At 37.5% G+C, this 16,807-nt stretch overlaps 1 protein-coding gene across 2 annotated transcripts in view; it reads left to right on the top strand.

Moving 5' to 3' along the window:
• SLC2A9 (solute carrier family 2 member 9) overlaps positions 1-16,807 on the top strand; it is an 88,704-nt gene that overhangs the window by 64,727 nt on the left and 7,170 nt on the right. For both annotated transcript variants that reach the window (XM_050338514.1, XM_050338513.1), the window contains exon 11: positions 10,149-10,276. In XM_050338514.1, the coding sequence (XP_050194471.1) occupies positions 10,149-10,276 (128 nt within the window). The remainder of the gene's footprint in view (positions 1-10,148; positions 10,277-16,807) is intronic.

Genomic DNA, 16,807 nt, shown 5'->3' with positions numbered 1-16,807 from the left:
ATGAAGGTGAAGAAAACAGATTTTTATATGAAAAGGTATAGAATAACTTCATAGTGTCTAAAAGAAAAGGCTGAAAATACGATTTCTAAGTACATGGGCAAAAGGGAAAACAACCCTGAGAAGGGAGAATAATCTGAAGGCAAATATTGCTGTGAAAAATAACAACAAAGACCCAAACTTAGATGCTAGCTGGCCAAGAATAAATTTAGAATGGAAATTAAAAGAAAACTCCTAGCTGCTAGAGGAGACAAGTTCTGTATCAGCTCCTCAATGGAAACAGCAAAATGAGAAATGAAACAAACATATTTTATAAATTAAATGCCGTCTGAAACAGCTAAGGATTGGATTTGAACCACATGACCCTGACACTGGATTCCTTTATCTTCAAGTCCTGTGTTCTTCATTTATCTGTAAGTGAGATGCTTGATCCTCTGTAAAAAGTCTTACTCTGTTTCCATTGTGTAAAAGGCCACGGTGTCTGCGAAGATGTGCAGGTGGCCAGAGGGATTTTCTAGATGGTCATTGCATAAAGCAGAGCAGCCCCAGACTTCATTTCTATCAATAGCTGCTATTTTTAAATCAGTGGCACTAGAGTAAGAAGAAAGCAGGAGTCCTTGGTTAAGTGGTTTCAGACATTCTGACTTTTCTCTCTTATGCCACGTAACATCTTATATGTAGTTATTCTGGTCTCAAATCCTATTTCTGTGTATTTCTGTGGATGAGTAGCATATCCCTTCAGAATTCCTGCAAAGTTCAGTGGGGCATGGCTAAGGCTGAATTATGTGTGATCAAACTTGAGTCTGTGTGATTTTGGCTGGATTTCTACTTTTTAAATAGGTTTCTATTTAGTATGCATAGGGACGACAAAATCAGATCAGTGGCATGTTTCCAGTCACACTCTGATCATAGGAAAGGGAAATCAATAAAATTCACACTCAGATGGAATTTGGAATAAAGAAAGTAATATTATGGTAGCAAGATCTTCATTTTTTGATTGTTGTTTTTTATAACAATTTCATTTTTAGACACAAATCAGGTCTTTCCAGAAAAATGTTCCACTTACATTTGTCTCTTTTTTGCAAGTTTTACCTTATAATGGAGTTTTATGATATTTGTCATGGCTTATGGAAAGTGAGTGAAGTCTTCCCTAGCACAGCTGAATAAAATAGAAACACGATAATGGTATATTCAGCATATTAAATTGACATTATAAATTAAAAAACTTAGAGGAAATCATTGCTGTGCCCCGAGGTGTGTCAAAGATATTTTGGTATTTAAAGTTTAAATCAGTCTGTGCTCTTGCCCTGAATGCCAGCATGCAGCTGTATTGACAGCAGAGCTGTTGTGATAAAAGGGTCACTTTGAAAGTCATGAGGTTTGTTCAGTCTGAAATGTCATGAGTGAAGAAAATAAAAATCAGCTCTTGGATGTGAAACACAAACAGAGGTGTGATAGCACACATGTAGACATAAAAGTACTGAAATGAAAGGCAGTGTTGGTATTATTTATTGCCTGAAATACACATTTGCAGAAGCTTTGTGTGAAGTTTGAGCTTCTCCACTTAGAGTGGGATGTAAGAATTTCTAATGCTCGTGGCCTCCCACAGAAGCATTATGCTAGTCCACTTTGAGAAGGAGTTTGAGCTTGCTGGAGTTGAAAGAAAAAAAACCTTTTTGTAACAGAAAAGTCTATGATGTTAAAAAGAAACAAATAAACCCATATTGCTCTATATTTAATTAAAAAGTAGTAGATTTGAAAGGTTAATTTTCAAAATTTCTTTTATTCTCTAAACAAGAAGCCCTTACAATCTTTCCAGCACATAAACATCCTCTGATAGGGCCAAGTAGTTCCTGTATTGGATATGGAGAGTATTTTTAAAACTAAATGTCCTTTCATTTTCACAGGTATTTAGGAAAAGGTTTGGTTTGTTGGTAGTTGTAAGGCTTTTGTGGGCACAACAGTAGATGTTAAAAATGCCGTTCTAAAATCAGTTGAATACTCCAAGTGTGAGTTACAACTCGGCTCAGGAACTTGTGATGACCTGGAGACAGCACATACCAGTCCCAGTTGAAGATTGGCTGAGGGATCTCTGGCCCCATCCCCAGCCCTGTTGTGGCACTCCATTGCTATGGACTGCCATCCATCCGGTGCAAGTATCCCTAGGATTGGTGTTTTAGCCTCCCAGCTGCCAGCCTGCCATGTTAATGCCATTGTCTTAATCTATGTGGGCTGTGAAGCACAGCCACGAGAGGCCTGGTTTACCTTTCCTTTTCTGGTGTTCTCTAGCAATAGAAAAAGCTCCTGCCTACATTTGGGGGTAGGAGTATTTTCAAATACTTCTACTGAGTCAAGTAGTTTAGAATTTCCTTTTTGATTACCTTTGAGTGAACAAACTGAGTTTTGGGGCTGTTAAGAAATAAAACTAGAATTGCTTTAAATCTGGCCACATCTTCATTGGGTTTTTTTTTTGAGGGGAGGGAGGTAGGGAGGATAGCATGGCCCTTGAAATATATTAGATACAGCATCATTCAACATATATTTTGGGGTTAATACCTGTTTTATATTTTGTTTGAATTCTTCTCTCTTCAAGAGCAGCATAGAGTAAATGAGTAGCTTTTAATAGTTCTGTAGCAGAGGTGTTTTCAATTCTTTATAATTAGTGGCAGTTCTAAAGACAAATTAACCCTTGGTATTTGAAAGGTAATTGTATCTGTTGGATAAAGGAATTGCTGCAGGTGACACCTGGAGTTCTTAGCAGCAGGAAAACTTACAAACTTTATCCCTCTAACAATAGACTCTACAAATTATCTTAATTGAAGCTTTCAAAATGTGAATGCTTTGACACTTGACAGTGCTCCTCCTACCTGAACTAGCAGCTTTTCCTGAATAATCATTAATGACTTGCTAATGGCTCACAACTGAAGAAATTTACTGCTGGAAAAATGCACCCATGTGTTTTAGAGCTTCATGTAACCATGAAAAATTGATTTATTCAGAAGCCATGGAAGTGACTTAGGTACATTATTCAGATTAATGGGGATTGGATATGGAAAGCCTAGTAAAAAAAATATACTGCTTCTTCTGTGAATTAGTATACAATATTTATACTTACAAAAATGCAAACTAATAGATTTATATAACAGTAGATGTAGAATTAATGAATGTAAGACAATAAAAATATTTTATTTTCCCTATGCCCAGGCACGATGCACAGCATCTGTTCTCTGTTTATCTCATCTATTTCTGGCTAAGCTCCATGGCTAACATCTAAATGCAAAAGTGGATTAGTTTTATGTTGCAATTAAAGTTGGTCTGGGGTCTATACAGTATTTCTTGGTAGTCAACATACTGCATAGAAAGCTAAATAAGTAAGAGACCAGTAAGAGACTTCCAAAGGAAAAAAAGAGGTCAGAAGGGCAACTGCATGACCAGGGGTAGTCAGATGGTGTCAGTTTGACCTAGTAAGCAGTTGATTTCTTGAATCTCCAGATGTTATCTGTCCTTCTTCAGAAACTTCCCTTTTGGGAACACTATTATGCCTTTGGATACTTCTTTCTGAGTTTCATCAGAAAGAAAGTTTATATCTTTTCATAGGAAGACTGTCACTGTCATTCTTTAAGGTGGTACTTCTAATCAAAGGGCATCTTCTGAATCACCTCTTTTTCCTTTCTGTTTGGTAGCATACAGATACTGCTGTTTGATAAATTTGTTTTGATTATTAACCACAGTAAGGAAAATAAAATATTTTTATTTGTCCTCCATTCATTAGTTCTACATCTACTTCTCTTCATACCCTGTCTACCACCTTGTGGTGGCAGCCAGATTCTTTAATTACTGGATTTCAGGCCATGTGGTCTAAAAACTTCCAACAGTTTCCAGAAATTATAAACAAAAAAAGTGAAGACATGGTCTGTTACCCATCTTAAACAGGAGAAAGACGGGGAGAACTCTTCAGTCCCAGCTTCTCTGAAAATGTGGTCCACTATTTTTACTCTTGGGGCCCTTCAGGATGAGTGCAGCTACACAATGGTATACATTGTGCACTGCTAGTATGATTAATTCATTTGTTAAAATATTTCATGAGGAAAGCCTGACATGCCACATTGCGTTTTCAAGACTGTTTTAACTTTCATTTTGTACTAATGGACTGTCAACCTGAATTCCTGACAGGGAAATTGCATCCGATGGCTTTACATTTCTTTCAGAAGATTATTGTAGAAAAAATAAGCCTAGACTATGTAGGGGTTGGGGTTTTTCCTTGTTTTCAGTCCTGACATGGGGATGCAACTGTATGAATACTTCTCTTACCTAGGACTGAACACACTTGTGAGTCTTTAATTAAGGAATTTCCACAATACTGCCATCTCTATTGTGGGAGAATATGTAAGGGACACTTCTGTGCTATTATTGAAGTAAAAACTCTCATCATGGTACTCGTCATTGAGATAATTGTTTTTAATAATGCAATATGAACAGAAATTATGTTAATCATCATTGTTACTGAGACTAACTACAAACTCAATTCTACCATAAAGACTCATAGTCACAGCTCAGTAAAATTTTTTTTTTCTTCACGTTCAGGTAGAACAACAGAAAGGTGGGCTGTAATTAGGGTTGTGATGTGATTAAGTGAGTCTGAAAATATAGCAGAAATGTTTAAAAGACTATTTACATGTAGTTACAATTTGAGTGTATTTACAATTGTATTTTATTCTTCGGTAGTTAAGCCAAATTATAATTGTGAAGCAAAAAGTAATGTTGCCAAGTACCACAACAGAAATTTAATGTTGATGTTCAGTTTTTACAAACAAAAGCCAACACAATAAAAATCAAACAGCAACAACAACAAACAAAAAATTTAACCAAATATCCCTATAGATTGAAAGTGTTACCAAAACAAAAGAAAAATAATGTATTCATTTTGTTCAGAATTTGGTAGAATGGCCCACGTACTGCTGTTTTTTCTTACAATTAAAAAGGCAAAAGAGAAAAAGCTATGAAAAATTAAATATATTCCTTAGGCTTCCAGCTAACAACTGTATTTAAAATGGAATTGTTATAACTCATGTAAAAAGCAATATCTTAAAAGTACTGAAATTATTTGGGTTCACCAGTTATTTGGTAAACATTTTGCCTTCATTGAACAGGTTTTCAGAGAAAAATAATTCAGTCAGTAAAGGACTGCTCGTAAAATTCTGCTTCAGAGCACTGACTTATGGAAATAAAAAATATAGGAAAATGCACAAATTAATATTCAAGAGGGCAAGAATTTCACTGAAGAGGAAATTATCATATGGTTCAGATAAGTGTATTCTTGAGTCTTTTGCATTGCAAAGTTGCAGGGAATATCTGCATAGAAATAGTTACCTAAATGATGGAAAGAATGTTGTGTGGTTTATTATGTAACAGCCTTGTTGTATGTCAACCATTTTAGTGTAAATTACCTGAGAACCAAGAAATAACATTTTAACCGATGATTTTACAACAAAGCAAATTAATATTTTTGGTTTGCACCATTGCTTAGTTTGTTTTTTTTATTTACCCTAAACAATACTGGGTTACCTTGCAGCAACAAAGTTCAGAATACCTCCAATCTTTCTATATGCTGTTCCAATAATGGGTTTTATAGATACTAAACCAAAGGGCAGATAATCAATGCAATTAGTCTCTCACACAATATTGTATTAAAAGTATTTTAATAATTATAGGTACTAATTATTATATTGTTGGATTTTGCAAGGTTTTGTATTATTTGTGTGTTTTAATTCGGTCTTATGGTTTGCACTTTTGATTTGCTATAGGCTGACATAGCTTTAAATGTTCTTTATTCAAGCAGCCTTTAATCTAAGGTAGAAAAGATTCAAGTTAATGTGGCTAATGAACTATACCCTTTTCTACAAGCAAAGTGCCTGTTTTGCTTAATTCTCCTGTGGAGAAGAGCTAGAGAGAGAGAGAGAGCAGAGTCTGTAGCATGAAGCTGTGACTCAGAACATCTCTAGCACACCTTCTGCTCCCAGTTCTCTCAGCAGGATTAGCTGGGCAATACAGTTGTCATACCTGATGAATGTTGTGATTTGGTGGCATATTATTCTATCAAATACAAAGTACAAGTTAAAATAATCTCAACAGGTGACAGAACAGCACTATAAAGACTGAGATACGTATTTTGCAAAATTCTTCTTCTACCTGTCGACCCATAGAGACATAAGAAACTCAGTAGTTGCATTGCATCCCTCACTGGCAGTATTCCTGCAGGATATTTTCCTATGGGATTTGAAGCAGACTTTTGGGGAGTTTATTCACTGGTTGGGTTGGGGGGTTTTTTGTTGGTTTGGGGATTTTTAATAGCTAGGGTTTGCTTAGAAACTAACAGCCTTTTGCTGTCTCACTGAAGAATATTGGGTTGTTTTTCCGGCAGTTATCTCCCAGGATTCTTGCCTCACTTCCATTGCTTCTCTCCCACAGCTGCACTCTAGAGGGCACTTGACTTACAAACAGCAAAACCTTTAATTGAGATAGTACTTTATCTCCCAACCCTATTAGGATATATCAGCCTCCCCTACATGCCTTGCCTTGCAGACAAAAGCCATTTTGCTTGATCATATCTAGAGCTGCACAGATGTTTTTTTCCCCCAAAACCAAACATTGTTGCAAAGATGTTTTCTCAAAACATCTCCCTTCAAAGATTCCTCTCAAAGCATGGAATTGGAAAGTCTGGGGTCTCTTGCCCTAATCAGGCTCTTGGGATTCTCAGACTCCCTCCTGTACAGGCAGTATTTGGGGTGCTGACTCGTGCAGGAGGTCACAAGGCTGGGTGGCCATGGATGGTCCTTCTGGTGGGGCTGGACACCCTCTGGCTGCCACTGCCTGAACACGCAGAGGTTTGTCTTGGGTGGGTATTGAAAGATGAGCTGCTAGAGAGTTCCTTTCTCCTTACTGGTTCAGGACTTGGCTCCCTGCCAAATGCCAATTCCAGATTCATCCTCCATGAGAAAGATCATCAGGTAGCTTTTTTGGTGAGTTATTTCACCCACATTCAAACACATGTTAAAGCTGCAAAACTCATGACAAAGTGTTTAAAGAGTGTTACAAAAATACAGTGTCTTGGTTGGATTGCTTCTGGCAATGGTTTCCAAGCATCCATGCTTGAACACAGGCCAGTATGGACCCATCTGGCCTAGTGATTGTACATGGTGCCTTGCACAGAGACTGACTCTGTAAGAAGGGGTTGGTAAGATGCCATAATATTGTGATCTCTGCGGCCCAGATCCAACTTATGTACTCAAAGCATAATACAGCTTCAACCCCATGCAGTCAGATTTGTATCTCAAAGAACAGTAAGTTGCAGGTGGAAGGAAGATCTTGAGCACGTCTCTGACAGCTTGAAATGACTGAGGATGGAATCCTGGGGCTGTAGGCTCAGCTGATCTCAGGTGCCTTCACTGGCTGTGTCTTAAGGCTTTACATCTTTCCTTCAGCTCACCCAAATTTCTTTTGCTCTTCACTCAGTTGCAGAGTGTGTTCTTCACAGTGGTATGGTCCCTGGTAGGCATTCACATGCCCTCCCCTTCATCCTCCTAAGGTCATGTCTGTGCTCTTCCAGGCATACAGCAATGTACAGCAATGGCTTGGCTTAATCCAGTTTCTCGTGTTTCTAGACCTGACCTACCTTTCACATAACTCAAGTATTGCTTTTCAGTCATCCCTCCACAGAAACTGACTTTCTCTGTTTTGTGAAAATAGGCCTGTCTACGCCATGAGAAAGTCAGGAGGTCTGTGCCACCCTTCCCATTCGTCCACAAAACTTTTGAAAGTTAGTGATGATTAATATGTTCCTAGAAATTACGTTGGAATTTCAAGGAATTTTTTCAAGGACCCTTTTCCAAGATAGTGCCCATGCATTTGCACTTTCATAATATTTATGCTTTCTGATAAGTTTCTGTCCTTTAGTACTTTTTTTTTTTTGTTCTTTTTGCCTCTGGCTTTTTTCCTCTCTTGTACAATGTGTATTTTTCCAAATGTGCTTTCCAACAGCACTTTTTATTATACTGACAAGAACAGCAACACCTCTGTAGATTGTCCTACAGCAAAGGCATGACAGAATAAATGATCACAAATAAGTCATCGTACACGATTTCTGTGTTTCTAGTCCTTCAGTTCCTCTCACCAAGGGGTAAGGGTCCTGGAAAACTGCTGCCCCATGGCATTTGAGACCTAAACCAGATGCTGACAGAACATGTGTGACTGCTGCCATTTGAACCCAAATCCCAAGTATATGATAGGATGGCCAGTAGAAGCCATCAAGGATTGCTAGACCACATGTTGCTTGAATTTTGTTCAGTTATGCATGTTCAGCTGCTTATTCTACATGTTCAAACTGCTGCTGGGAGAGGTTGACTTTTTTAGTCACAGAATTCTGATACTACACGTCTTGTAGAAAGATAAAAAATTGCGGTTTGGAAGGCTTAAACTCCCCATATCTCAGTTTCCTATGTATAAAGTAGGAGTAAATACATTTATTTGCTCTCTACTTCTTCTGTGTAATTTGTCCTGGCAGTCTTTGGGACAGAAAGCTCAGCTGAAGCTTTTGCTAACACTTTAGATATGTTCTCAAAAAAAGTCACATTGGCTCATGAGGGAGCACAGCCCTTTGCTGCATCACATTGACTTTCTTTTATGCACATATTCATGGTTTCTGCACCTGAAAGACCTGGAATGAAAGAACATCTGATAACGTGTCATCTGCATGTCATGTTACATGTTTACAAGTTCCTATCTCACACTGCTGAAAGGACAGCTTCTGGTGCATGTGTTTAAACTCAGTGCCATGGAGCACAAGGGGATACATGACAATGCATTGCTACAGTGCACTTAGAGATGTATTCACATATGTCCAAGAGTGAGGGTAGTGTAAAAGATAAGAACACAGATCAAGCAAAGACAAGAACCAGTGGTTGGATAAGTCTTTGGTGATGTTTTCATCCTAATTTATATATGTTTTGTAAATAAGGATTGTTACAGAGGTTTTTGAAAGTAAATGCCTCTATAAATATGTTTTCTATTGTTCACGCTAATTTGTTAAAATACTTAAAACAGAGAAAAGACTTACATAATACATGTGTACATGGATTTTGCCTACAAAGGTAAATGGTGAGATAGGTAATACCAGCACACATGAGGACCTAGAGGTAGAAACTAGTAGAGGCAGAGTATTGATGTTGCTAGGTTTACAGTTCTCCAAACTGTAGTGAAATAATTCTGTAAGTCAATATGTGTCTAATGTGTAATATTAACTGAAATATGTAGCCAATCAGCAAATGCAATCCATGTTTTATTCTCTAAAAATAGAAATATTTCTAGTGAAATATCCAATGGGAATGAAAAAAGCCAAAGATCATAAACTGAGACTTTCATCTACTAGACAGCTACTCCCTAGGGGTTACTGTCAGGCCAGCAATATGCCAGTGCTGTACAAAACAGTCCACTGCCTAAGTGGAAGGAAACACGAGTGACAAATTTGGTATTCAGCTGAGCTTGTTATTATGGAGGTCAGTCCTTGGCTGATGGGAGAAACAGACCTTGCCAGAAGTGCCAGCAGTGTATCTTAGTAGGGGAATGTATTAAATAAGCATCAATGACAAGTATACTCACAGAGAAGCAAATGTTTTGTCTTTTTTATTGATGAAATAAAATGGGTAATAATTATAAGAAATAGTGTTTAGGTTTTTTGGATCTATCTTTCCAACCATTAAGGTCTAAAAGTATTTTGGAGTATTTCTGAATTTTCCGAATGTCAAGCATTTTAGTAGAAACAAGCATTCTTATTTTTAATAAACAGCAGGTCACGTAGTACTCTGGAAGCTGTTGTATGGATTCACTGCTCTGTTACCTGGTTGCTATCCCTTAAAAGAATGTAAAATAGGAGATGTTATAGCATGAAAGAGAGAAGTGTCACTTCTCTGAAGTATGATTTTGACAAATCACATGTTACTGTCTCAGAAGCCCCTGCATACACCCGAGCAGAGAGGTGCAGAGCAATAGAAGTCATGGAGGTGTGCAACACGGAGCACATTCATCTCTGTAAGTCAAACTGCTGATGGCAGGGAGAGTTTACTAAAACCACTCTATTTTTGGACCCTGTGTTTCAGGTGGGATTCCATTTATCCTCACTGGAGAGTTTTTCCAGCAGTCCCAGAGGCCGGCTGCATTCATGATAGCTGGAACGGTCAACTGGCTCTCCAACTTCGCAGTGGGACTGCTCTTCCCTTTCATTCAGGTACTCAGCACCCTTGACAACTGATGCTCTGTGATATCACCGGTATAGTGTGACATACGATGTTTGAGTAGAATATTCGGGTAATAATAAATGTCCTGTTATGGAAGTGCATGACATTCCTCCCAATGTTTGTGATACAGTTCAGTTGTGCTACCCACATCTCCTTGTTCGAATGTATTGGAAAAAATTATCCTGAAATAGAAAAAATATTGTAACTATAGACAACCCTCCGTGGCAAATTCCCCCAGAAGCATTTAAACTATGCAGTCTGATGGCTGTGCCTGGGTTCACAGCCACTAATGGTGATTGTCACCACCTTTTTCTTCAGCATTTAGGCTACCTGTTGTCTGGTTCACCCTATGCTTTGAGAATCCATATCAGTCTCACTGGGGAATAGATGCTCTGAGCACCTCCCTCCATAACCTCATGGCTCTGTTTTTTTCAACTTCTTTTGTCAGACTTTTATCTTCTTTAGCTAGTTCCTTCTTGGTACAGCTTAGCTGCTGCCTGGATTAATTTGTTCCTGTCCCAGCTTTCCCAGGTTCCTATAAGCTTTGCTTTTAGTGGATTTCTTGGCTACACTAGTCACGTGGAGGACAAAGGCCAGTTTCATCAAGAGCTGACTGAGAACTGGTGCTTGTGTTTTAACAAGACAAGTTTATTTTCTAAAAAAAAATTAAATTTTTTTTAAATTTTATTTTCTAAAAAAAATAATTTTAAAAAGTAACAATTGTAAAAAATATTCAAAGTTCAACATAGAAACACCATTTTGCTGCTGTAATTCCTAAGAACACTTCAACATTATTGATGTGTTGTTGTATGTCAAAAGGATTTCAAGTAGCTTCAAGTTCAAAAATGTGCTGAGGTTCTTTTCCTGATCATGAACATCTCCTGAGGGTTGTCTACTCTCTCTGGAGCTCACACTGAAGCTGATTCTCCTCCTCAGGAGCTGAAACACAGCTGATCAGCCCTCTGACTGACCATGTCCAAACTCTTAAAAGAGCTCTCCTGGTAGCTCAACTGGTAACAATTTAAGAGTGAAGCTTACAACTACAGAGCAAAATAAAAAGTCCTAGATTTGGGGTTTTTTTCCCAATATAGCTGAAGAAAATAATAGGGGCAGAGGAAGGGCACAGGGAGGAGCAAACCCTTCAGGCTGCTTACAGTTCCTCACACCCAGGAGAGAGATTTTGGATTGGTATTCAAATCATTGGAGAGGAAGAGATTTGAGTAACAAGTGCTATTGGTGTTTGTGCCTTTTTGCAGCTGAAAATTATATGATACTGAAATATCATATGCTTAACAGTATTTCCAGATACTCTAAAATTGTATCATACTCTAAGATTTTATATATTCATTTTCATTTGACAAGTAGAATTGCTTTTACTAAGTAGTACTTTTTAAAATTATCTGTATGAGATCGTTTATGGGAAAACTTGAAAGCCTTGTAAAGTCTGACCCTTGATCTAAGTTTGACATTAATTTAAAATTTCATATAAAAGGAAAAAGTCTCTTAATAGTTCTGATTACTTGGATCACTTTCAAAGGTCAATATGGCTATAAAGGCTTCCAAACTCTTTCCAAAACTTTCCAAACTCTGCACTCCTACTAATTGCAATTATTAGCTAACTACTAATTAACTGCAATTAAACTACTCAGAGCTATAAGTCTTAAGAGCTTCTTTTCATGCTAACTGAAATCCATGAGTGTTTGCCACCAGTTTCATGGTGAAGGCCTTTCCAGCTTTGACATTTAAGGTGAGACTTTGAAAAGAAACTAGAGATATAATTCCTCTTACAACTGAGGTCATTAGAACATCTACTGGATGATAGAAATACTTAGACAATTCCCTTGTGTTTTTGAAAACCTAACCTCGGTCATCATCATTAGTATAGTCAAGGAGGCAGCCACAATCTCATCCAGCAAGTGATTGCTTCTGTGTGGTTTAATAGCTTTTCCTTCCAGAAGATGGGGACTGCCTGTTTTAAGCAGTGTTAGACACTGCCTGCCAGCCCAGCTGGCCACACAATAGTGGTCCCACCACCTGCCTCTTTGGGAGCTGGGCAGGAATTCAAGGTCTCAAATCTAGGGGCATTTCATCAGAATACTTTTATTTGTTTTGGGTTTTTTTAATTATCCAGAGACATTTAGAGAATAATCACATTCCTCCAAAATTGCAGTTTCTGCCTTCTGCTGAGGAGTACCCCGAGCTTTGGTTGGCTGTCAGATCTGAATTTATGCCACTCTGGGCAATCCCTTCTTGTCCTGCTGATCCTACCTGACAGATCACCTGGTGGGAACTGTTTAAAAAATAAATTCACATAAAAAGGAAACTATATGCTCTAATTTTTCATGTGCATATTAAAGCTTTTTGAGTAATTTAAAATGCATCCAAATGAAGTAGCCTTGGGGAATTTATCATTATGTGTCATAAAAATATCCTGTTTTGTGATTACAAAATTAATCAGTTTATTTTTAATGAAGGTAAATTGTATTTCCAGCTTGAAGGGGTTTTTTTTTGTTTTTTGGTCTTTAAAACATGAAAAAGAGAAAAACTTTAGAGTTTGCACCTAAAGATAAAAGCGGTATTACTCAGACTTTGATTTTTAAAGCTTTTTCACAAGATCAAACTAGAACGTCTTCTCTTTCCTGAGCTTTCCCTTTTTTCCTATTTCACTCAACCTTATTCTCAAAATTCAATTTATGAGTCACCTGTTTCTTTACAGGAAGGCAACATCCTCTTCTTAGCTCATTTTATAAATCTAAACCAGGAAAAGAAATCTTTAAAATTCCTTCACAGAATGAATGCCTAATCCTGTCTAAGTATTTAAATGCTAACCTGATTGCTTGAGAAACAGCAGCCATTTTTTTTTGATCATTGGTGTCCTTCCACAAAATTATTGAAAATGTTTGGGAAACAAATCTGTTAACTTTAGAGTTACTAAAAAAATCAACCAGTAGTTAGTTCTCCAAATGCCACCAATTAACTAATTTGAATGCCTAGATTTTTGCCCTTCAACCATCTGTAGATAAATATAATAAAACTGTGCCTTGAGTCATACATTAAAATGTACGGATAAGACTGAAAAGCTAGTATACAAATCAATTTTTGTCAAATAAAAAAAAAATTTAAAAAATTAAATGTAGCAAGTTTTCCAGCCCTCATCACTGTACCTATTTGAGGTGCTGAGGTGCGAACAGGGACACTTGGTAAATCAGAAATTAGAACCTATGTATATAGGTGCAATGAGCTGAAGCAGGCAGAGGGGACAACAAACTACATCAGCAGAAAAGGATAATCTAAAAGTCTGGAAAACCTCTGGTGCAGTAGAACAGGCTTGCCTTAAGCTTGTACTCTTCATTAACAGTAAGTTTGCAGGGATAGATTTCTGTAATCCAACGGTGTAGCGTTGTTATCTGTGTCATCTGGAAAGAGGTTCTGTTCACCTTTTGTAATGCATTGTGTAAATACAAAGAATTACTAAACAGTAATAATTAACAAATAATTTCACAACATGTTATTTTCATTACATTCTGATGCATTCTTATCTCATATTCCAGGTAGTTCCATTAGATTGTTAGTCATTATACTTGTTTCTGAAGGCCCTCTTGTACTTCTGCTCTATTTTTTCCTTATTTTTACACTTGAGATTTTCCTTCTCATGCCTCAAAAGTCATTTACTCAGCAAGATTGTCTTTTGGTTTTTTCTTATTATTTCCTTACAGTGTAATAATATCCCTTGACTTTTTTATTATGCAGTATAAGAACTTGTATAACAAGAGTGTTCGTGGAAGCCTATGCATACATTCCCTCAGCCAAGCTATTTTAAACTTTTTCAAATACATCAGATGTTTAAATTAACTACAGTGGCTCTGTATTAAGGTAAATGGCTAAAGTTCCCCTCAAAGATGAGAAAATGAAATTTAGGCTATCAGAAGGTTAGATGTGAGAAAAAAGTGTTCTTAATTAGAAGCAACCCACTTCAGGTATAAAACATATAGGATCTATATAAAAGGATCTATATAAAAGGATCTATATAATGGATATATAGAAAATATAGAAGAATCTGTTAACTTTTTTATGAGGAGATAGTGCAAGCGTGAGGGTCGTGATTGAAATTGCAGTTCGTGTCTGAAAATGTGTCTATATTTTACGTAGAAAATATGTTTCATACATTATACTTTAGTGCTCTGTCCTTCATTGTCCTGCACTTTCAGCAGAACCTTAAATTATATCTGGAACTGGATTATATCAATTCATAGCAAAGCCAAGTTGAATGTCTACATGAATAACAGTTTTACCGCTGATAATTTTTGTAAGACATCTAACCATTATCATTTGACCTCATAACTTCAATATCCTGTTTGACCCCGTCTCATGATTCTAATCTTCATGGCAACTTCTAAATGCATTGCCAGTGCCAAGGGGCTGTGACACTGCAAGTGGAGAATTTAGAATCACATTTGGCATTTGCCAGAAGTTCTTTTTTAAAAACATTAATGTGTTAAGTTTGTTAAATTGATGCAGAATTTGTTGATTTACCCATTAATTTTTCTATATCAGCCCTAGAATATCTATTTTGATGTTTCCAGTATCACAGTCCTGCTTGGAATTTAACCTTTGCTACAGAATGTGTTAAGTCTGTAAGCAGCCATCATTAAATAGCACGTCATGATGTTCCTCTCAACTACTTTTAGATTTTTCCAGACTATGGTGTTCACAGCATGTAAGCTATTAGCAGGAAGACTGTTCTCAGTTAGATGACTTTAAAAGTGGCAAATTGTTGAGTTCTTAAAATCAAAATCAGAAATCTGATAATTTCAATGTTAGGTTCTTTTATTTGTTTTATTTTATTTTTTAGCTTGAAAAAAAATGAGCTCTTTTGTTCATTCATTCTGGACACAAAGTTAGTTCATAATAGTAAAAATTAAGTATTCTTTACAATTTTATTTAAAGGGAGGTGGAGGAAATGCCTGTACATTCTGCTTAATGTGCATAGCAGCCCCACACAAGCTGGGAATATGTTTGTTAACCTTTTCTTTGTGAAAACATGGCAAAGCTGCACCTACTTATTCATATACTTCATTTATGGAGCTATATATAATCCTCCCTAAAATCAGGGCTGATTGCTTGCCATGTCTGCAGTCTGATTTGAGGGAGTTGCCCAACTCCTTCACCTTTGATTCTTTTTTGTGGTAATAGTATATGTGTCTTAGGTAAATCATTTCTTGGTTTCCCTTTTTTGTTTGTTTTGGGTTTTTTTGACAAATGCAAAGCCTTGATAAGCTGTAGAAAAGAGAAGATAGAAGATAAAAGTGAGTAGTTCAGGATTCATCTGGCTGGACAATTGCAGAAAGGCTTTGTTTTAAATGGTCTCCTTAGAAAGCTGATATGAAAATAGAAAGTGAAGCATTTAATAGTTTATGCTTAACTATTAAATATCCTGTATAGCAATAGCCCTCATCAGGCTTGAAAAACCCAATGTAAATCCTGCTTTGAAGAGGTTTTATTAGCCTGATGAGTAAGTAGGTGCTTCCCTCAGGAGGTTGCATCAATAAGTGTGTCTGCTGTTCTCTTGCCCTTCCCTACACACCTGGGAGGGCAGGTGACCTTCAGTAACCCACAGGAAGCCTGGCCTTTCAAAGATCTTCACCTGTGTATCTGACCTTGGCTCTGAGTGGATATCTATCAAGAGACAGAGCTGTTGTTGTTTAGGAAACCACCTGAAACTTCAGGCACCTTTGAACCTTGGATGTTCCTGCAGGAGGTCATGCTTAAGGAAATGTTAGGGGAAAACAGCTGCAAAGCACAGACTGTTGTAGGGCTTTGTTCTGTCTTCCTTCTGACCTTGGGGTTTCTCACGGTGTGCATAAAATCCTGGCTTCAGGTCTTGCTAAGAAAATGTGTTCCTAGCTCTGGCAAACCTGTCTGGTGTTGGGGAGGAGAAGTGGCTTTGTGAAGGTGGCAGTGCGTTCTGAACTTGAACAGAACAGGTTGTCTGTAAGAGACTTGCCTGAGTGGATGTGGCAGGGCGACATGGTCGAGGCTGGCTCAGTGCTTCTCGCGTGGCTAGGGCTGCTGCTGCTGCTGCTGGGAACTGAGTGTGAGGAAGTAACCTGCCCTTACGTGAGAAAACAGAAGTAGTAGAAACCACATACTTCCCTTCAATTCATCGTGTGTTTAGTTAGAGCTTCCATTCAGAATTGGCTGGCCTTTGCTTCTTCCCCTGCCATTCCCTTCCTCTTTTAACCCTTGGTATGCTATATTTTTGTTAAGGAGTCAAGCTACTCTTCTGGTGGATACAAGTATTCAAGTTTTTGAACACTGAGGCTTCAACCTCATGTAGTCAGTGAAATGTCACAAAGCACAGAAAAAATATTTACCTTTTAAATTTTATCATACACATTGTTATTATTCTTGTATCACTGACAATGCACATGTCAGAAAAGAATCTTGAGACCATGCCCGTTGGCCCAAACACACAGAATTGCAGATTGGTCATGGAAGACTTTAGTTGAAGTTCTTCCTCA

The sequence above is a fragment of the Myiozetetes cayanensis genome, unplaced genomic scaffold, assembly GCF_022539395.1.
Source record: "Myiozetetes cayanensis isolate MyiCay16 unplaced genomic scaffold, myiCay2020 scf7, whole genome shotgun sequence".
Lineage (NCBI taxonomy): Eukaryota > Metazoa > Chordata > Aves > Passeriformes > Tyrannidae > Myiozetetes > Myiozetetes cayanensis.
This window is presented reverse-complemented; position numbering and strand designations above follow the sequence as displayed.